The 11,004-nt window shown below is 43.7% G+C and overlaps 1 protein-coding gene across 2 annotated transcripts in view; it reads left to right on the plus strand.

Moving 5' to 3' along the window:
* Positions 1 to 9,002, plus strand: part of MRPL48 (mitochondrial ribosomal protein L48) — a 33,232-nt gene extending 24,230 nt beyond the window's left edge. For both annotated transcript variants that reach the window (XM_053705087.1, XM_053705089.1), the window contains exons 7-8: positions 8,306 to 8,395; positions 8,690 to 9,002. In XM_053705087.1, coding sequence (XP_053561062.1) covers positions 8,306 to 8,395; positions 8,690 to 8,764 — 165 coding nt within the window. In that variant the 3' untranslated portion in view covers positions 8,765 to 9,002. The remainder of the gene's footprint in view (positions 1 to 8,305; positions 8,396 to 8,689) is intronic.
* Positions 9,003 to 11,004: the final 2,002 nt, after the last annotated feature.

Consider the following 11,004-nt stretch of genomic DNA (forward strand, 5'->3'; position numbering starts at 1 on the left):
AGGGTGTGTATGTGTTGTATGAGAGCACGGGGGGGGGGGTGTATTATACAGGGAGTGCAGAATTATTAGGCAAGTTGTATTTTTGAGGATTAATTTTATTATTGAACAACCATGTTCTCAATGAACCCAAAAAACTCAATATCAAAGCTGAATATTTTTGGAAGTAGTTTTTAGTTTGTTTTTAGTTTTAGCTATTTTAGGGGGATATCTGTGTGTGCAGGTGACTATTACTGTGCATAATTATTAGGCAACTTAACAAAAAACAAATATATACCCATTTCAATTATTTATTTTTACCAGTGAAACCAATATAACATCTCTACATTCACAAATATACATTTCTGACATTCAAAAACAAATCAGTGACCAATATAGCCACCTTTCTTTGCAAGGACACTCAAAAGCCTGCCATCCATGGATTCTGTCAGTGTTTTGATCTGTTCACCATCAACATTGCGTGCAGCAGCAACCACGGCCTCCCAGACACTGTTCAGAGAGGTGTACTGTTTTCCCTCCTTGTAAATCTCACATTTGATGATGGACCACAGGTTCTCAATGGGGTTCAGATCAGGTGAACAAGGAGGCCATGTCATTAGATTTTCTTCTTTTATACCCTTTCTTGCCAGCCACGCTGTGGAGTACTTGGACGCGTGTGATGGAGCATTGTCCTGCATGAAAATCATGTTTTTCTTGAAGGATGCAGACTTCTTCCTGTACCACTGCTTGAAGAAGGTGTCTTCCAGAAACTGGCAGTAGGACTGGGAGTTGAGCTTGACTCCATCCTCAACCCGAAAAGGCCCCACAAGCTCATCTTTGATGATACCAGCCCAAACCAGTACTCCACCTCCACCTTGCTGGCGTCTGAGTCGGACTGGAGCTCTCTGCCCTTTACCAATCCAGCCACGGGCCCATCCATCTGGCCCATCAAGACTCACTCTCATTTCATCAGTCCATAAAACCTTAGAAAAATCAGTCTTGAGATATTTCTTGGCCCAGTCTTGACGTTTCAGCTTGTGTGTCTTGTTCAGTGGTGGTCGTCTTTCAGCCTTTCTTACCTTGGCCATGTCTCTGAGTATTGCACACCTTGTGCTTTTGGGCACTCCAGTGATGTTGCAGCTCTGAAATATGGCCAAACTGGTGGCAAGTGGCATCTTGGCAGCTGCACGCTTGACTTTTCTCAGTTCATGGGCAGTTATTTTGCGCTTGGTTTTTCCACACGCTTCTTGCGACCCTGTTGACTATTTTGAATGAAACGCTTGATTGTTCGATGATCACGCTTCAGAAGCTTTGCAATTTTAAGAGTGCTGCATCCCTCTGCAAGATATCTCACTATTTTTGACTTTTCTGAGCCTGTCAAGTCCTTCTTTTGACCCATTTTGCCAAAGGAAAGGAAGTTGCCTAATAATTATGCACACCTGATATAGGGTGTTGACGTCATTAGACCACACCCCTTCTCATTACAGAGATGCACATCACCTAATATGCTTAATTGGTAGTAGGCTTTCGAGCCTATACAGCTTGGAGTAAGACAACATGCATAAAGAGGATGATGTGGTCAAAATACTCATTTGCCTAATAATTCTGCACTCCCTGTATGAGGGTGTGTGTGTGTTGTATGAGAGCACGGGGGGGGTGTATTATATGAGGGTGTGTATGTGTTGTATGAGAGCACGGGGGGGTGTATTATATGAGGGTGCGTATGTGTTGTGTGAGCACGGGGGGGTGTATTATATGAGGGTGTGTATGTGTTGTATGAGAGCACGGGGGGTGTATGATATGAGGGTGTGTATGTGTTGTATGTGAGCACGGGGGGTGTATTATATGAGGGTGTGTATGTGTTGTATGAGAGCACGGGGGGGTGTATTATATGAGGGTGTGTATGTGTTGTATGAGAGCATGGGGGGTATTATATGAGGGTGAGTATGTGTTGTATGAGAGCATGGGGGGTATTATATGAGGGTTAGTATGTGTTGTATGAGAGCACGAGGGGGGTATTATATGAGGGGGTGTATGTGTTGTATGAGTGCACGGGGGTGTATTGTATGAGGGGGTGTATTATGAGGGGGTGTATGTGTTGTATGAGAGCACGGGGGGGTGTATTATATGAGGGTGTGTATGTGTTGCATGAGAGCACGGGGGTGTATTATATGAGGGTGTGTATGTGTTGTATGAGAGCAACTATCGACTCTGTTTTAAGCCCCAGAAAGTAGAATAATCGCTTGGAACCTGCAGAGCACTGCCACTGATCCATTAAGTAGTGTAACTAGTGCTGGTGATTGGATCAGCAGTGCTTGGCGGGTCCCGAACAGTGCTGCTACTGTGTGGTTAAACACACAGTAGTACAGAGTGGATAGTCTTAAAATGACATGCTCTAATGCAGGGTTCTTCAAACTACTGGTTGGGACCCATTACTGGGTTACAAAACCATGTTTACTGGTTCGCAATGTGTGTGTGTGTTTTATAAGTATGTGTTGTATGAGAGCACGGGGGGTGTATTATATGAGGGTGTGTATGTGTTGTATGAGAGCACGGGGGGTGTATTATATGAGGGTGCGTATGTGTTGTATGAGAGCACGGGGGGTGTATTATATGAGGGTGTGTATGTGTTGTATGAGAGCACGGGAGGTGTATTATATGAGGGTGTGTATGTATTGTATGTGAGCACGGGGGGTATTATATGAGGGTGTGTATGTGTTATATGAGAGCAGGGGGGGGTGTATTATATGAGGGTGAGTATGTGTTGTATGACAGCATGGGGGGGTATTATATGAGGGTTAGTATGTGTTGTATGAGAGCATGGGGGTATTATGAGGGGGTGTATGTGTTGTGTGAGAGCACGGGGGTGTATTGTATGAGGGTGTGTATTATGAGGGTGTGTATGTGTTGCATGAGAGCACGGGGGGTGTATTATATGAGGGTGTGTATGTGTTGTATGAGAGCACAGGGGGTATTATACAACACATACACACCCTCATATGAGTGCACGGGGGGTATTATATGAGGGTGTGTATGTGTTGTATGAGAGCACGGGGGGTATTATATGAGGGTGAGTATGTGTTGTATGAGAGCATGTGGGGTATTATATGAGGGTGAGTATGTGTTGTATGAGAGCACAGGGGGTGTATTATATGAGGGTGTGTATGTGTTGTATGAGAGCACGGGGGGTGTATTATATGAGGGTGTGTATGTATTGTATGAGAGCACGGGAGGTGTATTATATGAGGGTGTGTATGTGTTGTATGAGAGCACGGGGGGTGTATTATATGAGGGTGCGTATGTGTTGTATGAGAGCACGGGGGGTGTATTATATGAGGGTGCGTATGTGTTGTATGAGAGCACGGGGGGGTATTATATGAGGGTGTGTATGTGTTTTATGAGAGCACGGGGGGTGTATTATATGAGGGTGTGTATGTGTTGTATGAGAGCACGGGGGGTGTATTATATGAGTGTGTGTATGTGTTGTATGAGAGCACGGGAGGTGTATTATATGAGGGTGTGTATGTGTTGTATGAGAGCACGGGGGGTATTATATGAGGGTGTGTATGTGTTGTATGACAGCATGGGGGGGTATTATATGAGGGTTAGTATGTGTTGTATGAGAGCATGGGGGGTATTATGAGGGGGTGTATGTGTTGTGTGAGAGCACGGGGATGTATTGTATGAGGGGGTGTATTATGAGGGTGTGTATGTGTTGCATGAGAGCACGGGGGGGTGTATTATATGAGGGTGTGTATGTGTTGCATGAGAGCACAGGGGGTGTATTATATGAGGGTGTGTATGTGTTGTATGAGAGCACAGGGGGTATTATACAACACATACACACCCTCATATGAGTGCACGGGGGGTATTATATGAGGGTGTGTATGTGTTGTATGAGAGCACTGGGGGTATTATATGAGGGTGTGTATGTGTTTTATGAGAGTACGGGGGTGTATTATATGAGGGTGTGTATGTGTTGTATGAGAGTACGGGGGGGTATTATATGAGGGTGTGTATGTGTTGTATGAGTGCACGGGGGGTATTATATGAGGGTGTGTATGTGTTGTATGAGAGCACGGGGGGTGTATTATATGAGGGTGTGTATGTATTGTATGAGAGCACGGGAGGTGTATTATATGAGGGTGTGTATGTGTTGTATGAGAGCACGGGGGGTGTATTATATGAGGGTGCGTATGTGTTGTATGAGAGCACGGGGGGGTATTATATGAGGGTGTGTATGTGTTTTATGAGAGCACGGGGGGTGTATTATATGAGGGTGTGTATGTGTTGTATGAGAGCACGGGGGGTGTATTATATGAGTGTGTGTATGTGTTGTATGAGAGCACGGGAGGTGTATTATATGAGGGTGTGTATGTGTTGTATGAGAGCACGGGGGGTATTATATGAGGGTGTGTATGTGTTATATGAGAGCAGGGGGGGTGTATTATATGAGGGTGAGTATGTGTTGTATGACAGCATGGGGGGGTATTATATGAGGGTTAGTATGTGTTGTATGAGAGCATGGGGGGTATTATGAGGGGGTGTATGTGTTGTGTGAGAGCACGGGGATGTATTGTATGAGGGGGTGTATTATGAGGGTGTGTATGTGTTGCATGAGAGCACGGGGGGGGGTGTATTATATGAGGGTGTGTATGTGTTGCAAGAGAGCACGGGGGGTGTATTATATGAGGGTGTGTATGTGTTATATGAGAGCACTGGGGGTATTATATGAGGGTGTGTATGTGTTTTATGAGAGTACGGGGGTGTATTATATGAGGGTGTGTATGTGTTGTATGAGAGCACGGGGGTGTATTATATGAGGGTGTGTATGTGTTGTATGAGAGCACGGGAGGTGTATTATATGAGAGTGTGTATGTGTTGTATGTGAGCACGGGGGGTATTATATGAGGGGGAGTATGTGTTGTATGACAGCATGGGGGGGTATTATATGAGGGTTAGTATGTGTTGTATGAGAGTATGAGGGGGTGTATGTGTTGTGTGAGAGCACGGGGGTGTATTGTATGAGGGGGTGTATTATGAGGGTGTGTATTATATGAGGGTGTGTATGTGTTGTATGTGAGCACAGGGGGGTGTATGATATGAGGGTGTGTATGTGTTGTATGAGAGCACGGGGGGTGTATTATATGAGGGTGTGTATGTGTTGTACGAGAGCACGGGGGGTGTATTATGAGGGTGTGTATGTGTTGTGTGAGTGCACGGGGGGTGTATTATATGAGTGTGTGTATGTGTTGTGTGAGTGCACGGGGGGTGTATTATATGAGTGTGTGTATGTGTTGTGTGAGTGCACGGGGGGTGTATTATATGAGGGTGTGTATGTGTTGTATGAGAGTACGGGGGGGGTATTATATGAGGGTTAGTATGTGTTGTATGAGAGCACGGGGGTGTATTATATGAGGGTTAGTATGTGTTGTATGAGAGCACGGGGGGTATTATATGAGGGTGTGTATGTGTTTTATGAGAGCAGGGGGGGTGTATTATATGAGGGTGTGTATGTGTTGTATGAGAGCACTGGGGGTATTATATGAGGGTGTGTATGTGTTTTATGAGAGTACGGGGGTGTATTATATGAGGGTGTGTATGTGTTGCAAGAGAGCACGGGGGGTGTATTATATGAGGGTGTGTATGTGTTGTATGAGAGCACTGGGGGTATTATATGAGGGTGTGTATGTGTTGTATGAGAGTACGGGGGGGTATTATATGAGGGTGTGTATGTGTTGTATGAGTGCACGGGGGGTATTATATGAGGGTGTGTATGTGTTTTATGAGAGCACGGGGGGTGTATTATATGAGGGTGTGTATGTGTTGTATGAGAGCACGGGGGTGTATTATATGAGGGTGTGTATGTGTTGTATGAGAGCACGGGAGGTGTATTATATGAGAGTGTGTATGTGTTGTATGTGAGCACGGGGGGTATTATATGAGGGGGAGTATGTGTTGTATGACAGCATGGGGGGGTATTATATGAGGGTTAGTATGTGTTGTATGAGAGTATGAGGGGGTGTATGTGTTGTGTGAGAGCACGGGGGTGTATTGTATGAGGGGGTGTATTATGAGGGTGTGTATGTGTTGTATGAGAGCACGGGGGTGTATTATATGAGGGTGTGTATGTGTTGTATGAGAGCACAGGGGGGTGTATGATATGAGGGTGTGTATGTGTTGTATGAGAGCACGGGGGGTGTATTATATGAGGGTGTGTATGTGTTGTACGAGAGCACGGGGGGTGTATTATGAGGGTGTGTATGTGTTGTGTGAGTGCACGGGGGGTGTATTATATGAGTGTGTATGTGTTGTGTGAGTGCACGGGAGGTGTATTATATGAGGGTGTGTATGTGTTGTATGAGAGTACGGGGGGGTATTATATGAGGGTGTGTATGTGTTGTATGAGAGTACGGGGGGGTATTATATGAGGGTGTGTATGTGTTGTATGAGAGCACGGGGGTGTATTATATGAGGGTTAGTATGTGTTGTATGAGAGCACGGGGGGTATTATATGAGGGTGTGTATGTGTTTTATGAGAGCAGGGGGGGTGTATTATATGAGGGTGAGTATGTGTTGTATGAGAGCATGGGGGGGTATTATATGAGGGTTAGTATGTGTTGTATGAGAGCATGGGGATTATTATGAGGGGGTGTATGTGTTGTGTGAGAGCACGGGGGTGTATTGTATGAGGGGGTGTATTATGAGGGTGTGTATGTGTTGCATGAGAGCACGGGGGGGGGTGTATTATATGAGGGTGTGTATGTTTTGCATGAGAGCACAGGGGGTGTATTATATGAGGGTGTGTATGTGTTGTATGAGAGCACAGGGGGTATTATACAACACATACACACCCTCATATGAGTGCACGGGGGGTATTATATGAGGGTGTGTATGTGTTGTATGAGAGTACGGGGGTGTATTATATGAGGGTGTGTATGTGTTGTATGAGTGCACGGGGGTGTATTATATGAGGGTGTGTATGTGTTGTATGAGAGCACGGGGGTATTATTTGAGGGTGTGTATGTGTTGTATGAGAGCACGGGGGGTATTATATGTGGGTGTATATGTGTTGTATGAGAGCACGGGGGGTATTATATGAGGGTGTGTATGTGTTGTATGAGAGCACGGGGGTATTATATGAGGGTGTGTATGTGTTGTATGAGAGCACTGGGGGTGTATTATATGAGGGTGTGTATGTGTTGTGTGAGTGCACGGGGGGTGTATGTGTTGTAAGAGAGTGTGTGTGTTATATGAGTATGTGTTGTATGAGAGCACAGGGGGGTGTATGATATGAGGGTGTGTATGTGTTGTATGAGAGCACGGGGGGTGTATTATATGAGGGTGTGTATGTGTTGTATGAGAGCACGGGGGGGTGTATTATATGAGGGTGTGTATGTGTTGTGTGAGTGCACGGGGGGTGTATTATATGAGGGTGTGTATGTGTTGTGTGAGTGCACGGGGGGTGTATTATATGAGGGTGTGTATGTGTTGTATGAGAGCACGGGGTGTATTATATGAGGGTGTGTATGTGTTGTATGAGAGCACGGGAGGTGTATTATTATGATGGTGTGTATGTGTTGTATGAGAGCACGGGGTGTGTATGTGTTGTATGAGGGTGTGTATGTGTTGTATGCGAGTACAGGGGGGTGTATTATTATGAGGGTGTGTATGTGTTGTATGAGAGCATGGGGGGTGTATTATATGAGGGTGAGTATGTGTTGTATGAGAGCACGGGGGGTGTATTATTATGAGGGTGGGGGGTGTATTATTATGAGGGTGTGTATGTGTTGTATGAGAGCACGGGGGGGTTGTTATATGAGGGTGTGTATGTGTTGTATGAGAGCACGGGGTGTATTGTATGGGTGTTGTTTTTGAGTGTGTTATATCAGTATGTGTTGTATGAGAGCACGGGGGGGTATTGTATGAGAGTGTGGTTACCTTTTTGTATGAGATATGTGTTGTATGAGAGTGTGTGATTACCTTTTACAACACTTTCAAGTTTGCAGCTATCTTGTATAATTCTTCAAAAAAAATTCATACCAAGCATAAAAATAGGGTAGTAAAGGTATGTGTTATCATTGCACTGGGTCTTGGGGAAAAAAGTTTAATACATTACAGCAGGGTTCTATAGAGTATATAATTCTTAGACTATTATGGCCCTTTAAGACTGGTTAGATTCACTATGGATGTTTAGTTTCTATGTATAAAGAGTAGTATTGTGTTATGCATGTTTATTATAGGGCACCAGAGTCCCTTATATGCTATTCTTGGGGTATTAAATAAAATAAAGTGTTAATGTATAGAAATGTTTTATTTTGTCTTCTAGGTGAGTGGTTTAAGTGCTACATTGGCTCCTATTCTCATGGAAGTTCTTATTATGAATCAACCAGAAGGAGTCCAGTTGCTGGTTAAAGAGGTAAGTTTGCACTTTGTACAGAACCCCCTGTGTGTTACTAGCTTCTGGGCAGCTATACCCAGTGGGTGGGGGCTTCAGGTGTGAGTGAGTGGTACAAAAACTAGGGGGTTGCCACCACCTCTGTGTGTAGCTTGTTAACAGGTAGTATAAATACATAGATAGTGGACTTGTTCATCTGCTACAGCTCATTATTTTCTCTAGAGCCTTATTACAGTTCTCTCTCTCATAGTGTTGTTGTGTTGTGTGTGTGCACGTGATGTATATAATATTCCCTTTATTTTATCCTCTCTACAGCACACTGAGGCTGATTACCAGGTCCGGTTTAAAGCTCGTCCAGAACTTGAAAATTTGGTGGCATCAATGAGCTGAAACACTTCTGCTTCTTTTATACATAAAGATCTGCTCTAGTGACCTGTGTGTGAGGAGAACGTGTTGCAGAACGCACCCTTGTTTTATGAATAAGCCTGCGCTGCACACAAGTTGTGTAATATTGCAGAATCTGAGGTCTAATCAGACAACGCCCTGTTATACACAGAGTTCTTTTTCTCTCTCTTGAGGGGGAAGAATCATATAAAATATACTTTATTTAATAAAAACATTTTTTTCAGTTTGTTTTTTCTTTCTTTTTTTCTTGACAGCTTCAGACGGTTTAATTACAGAAACAAGCGAGCAACTAGGTCCATTATTAAAGGGACACTTAAGTCAAAATTAAGCTTTCATGATTCAGATAGAGCATCAATTTTAGTTGAAATTATTTTTATTAGAATATTCCAGTAAGTCAAATAACAGCATACAGTTAACCAGTATGAATTAAATAACAAGTTGTTAGAGTTGAGTACATAGAGTATCACAAGTCATAGCATTCAATTAGGCTAGAAGTATCTCCCCTCCTAGCAGGATTTTTAAAGTATCATCAGTAAATCTTCTTACTTTAGATTTCTGTTGTAATCTGAATCATTTCAAGATGTGTTATTTTCAGAACAAAAACATATATTGCATATAACATAGCTTACAATCAATCCAGTTCAAACTTCTCCGTAAGTCCCCTTGGTCTCGACCATAGAGCAGCAATTTTAATCAAATTTCCAATTTACTTCCATTAAAAAAATGTGCACAGTCTTTTATATTTACACTTATTGATTCACCAGCTCTTACTGAGCATGTGCAATAATTTTCAGAATATTCGTATATGCATTTGTGGCAGTCACATGATACAGTAGGAGTGTAAATAGACATAACTTTGAAATTTGTCGGAAAAAAAAAAATCTATTTTGAAATTCAGACTAAGTGCTATTGTATTGTCTTTTTATCATGCATTTGTTCATTATGCAAATCTACTGTATTTACTGGTCCTTTAAAATGTTACAGAGCAAAAATAAAAAGTGGAAGGGCTGGGGGGCAGAGCCTACACTCAAAGCGGCAAGAAACGTCTTGGTGAAACTCCGGAAGTTTGAACAGATATTTACATGTCACTAGCAGCAAACTAATAATAATTTGAACATCTAAGCAGGTTTACATCCCTGAGATTCAACAGACTCTAAGAGCGGATGATTCGACTATGTTCTGCCTATGTTTTTTTGAGTCCGCTACACTGCAGACCTGATCACAGGCCTAGAAGCCATCTTGCAACCACACGGTGATGACCAAAAGAAGCGAATCCTGTGCGGGTTATGAAGTGCAGGTCTGGGGCTGCTGCAAAATACCCCCCCTGTATACTGGGGTTACGATATCCTGTAATAGGATAACAATTTTCACTTTTGCGAACAGCTTATTATTCAGTACAGCACAAACTGAACGACACTAGGAAAGGACTGTGGGGAAATACATCAATAGGGGAGAGTGTCCTTATACTAAGATGGCAAACGCCATTCGACTCCTCCTAAGCAAAATAGAAGACATACTGAACGACCACTTTTACCGGCTATGTACGCTCATTGAAACAGAATGGGGGAGCCTGAAAAATATAATAAACCCATCGTTGGCTACTAAAAACCTACAATCCAATCTGCAGGAAGCGGCTTCTGACACGCCACGAGTTGTAGATGAGTCTATAGTTGTCTCTGGGTGGTCCTCCAGATGAGAGCAAACGACTGAGCAGAGAGCTAGTTGGGGGATGCATGTGAGAGCCGAGGCACTCCGTACCAATCAACATGGCATCTGAGTTGCAGACACCACTCACAACTTACTTGATGAGCCAGATTGTGGAGACCCATGGTGACTACACTGCAGAGTCTACCCAGTCTGGGGATACAGACTGCACAACGGAGCAGACAAAAGTTATTATTCCCCCAAGGTATGGTGGCCAGTTACTGGGCTCCTAACCCATATCGATCAAGGGTCTAATCAGCAATGGACACAGGATGCTGCGCAGAGTGACACATCATCTAAGAACGATCATGCAAAATACGGCCTGCTGCCTGGGCCTCTGAGATTACGCTCCTCTGTTGGTCGGGGACTTTGCATCTACCAACCTTCCTACGGTATACTCTCAAGTGAGGCACACTTCTCACTCCTGTTCAGGAATAGATCACAGCTTATAACGAGAGAGACAGGACTGGAGTGGGTTACATTTTTCTCATACAGAGGTAGGTGGTTGCTTTGAGACTTAG

Source organism: Bombina bombina, chromosome 3 (genome assembly GCF_027579735.1).
Source record: "Bombina bombina isolate aBomBom1 chromosome 3, aBomBom1.pri, whole genome shotgun sequence".
Taxonomy (NCBI): domain Eukaryota; kingdom Metazoa; phylum Chordata; class Amphibia; order Anura; family Bombinatoridae; genus Bombina; species Bombina bombina.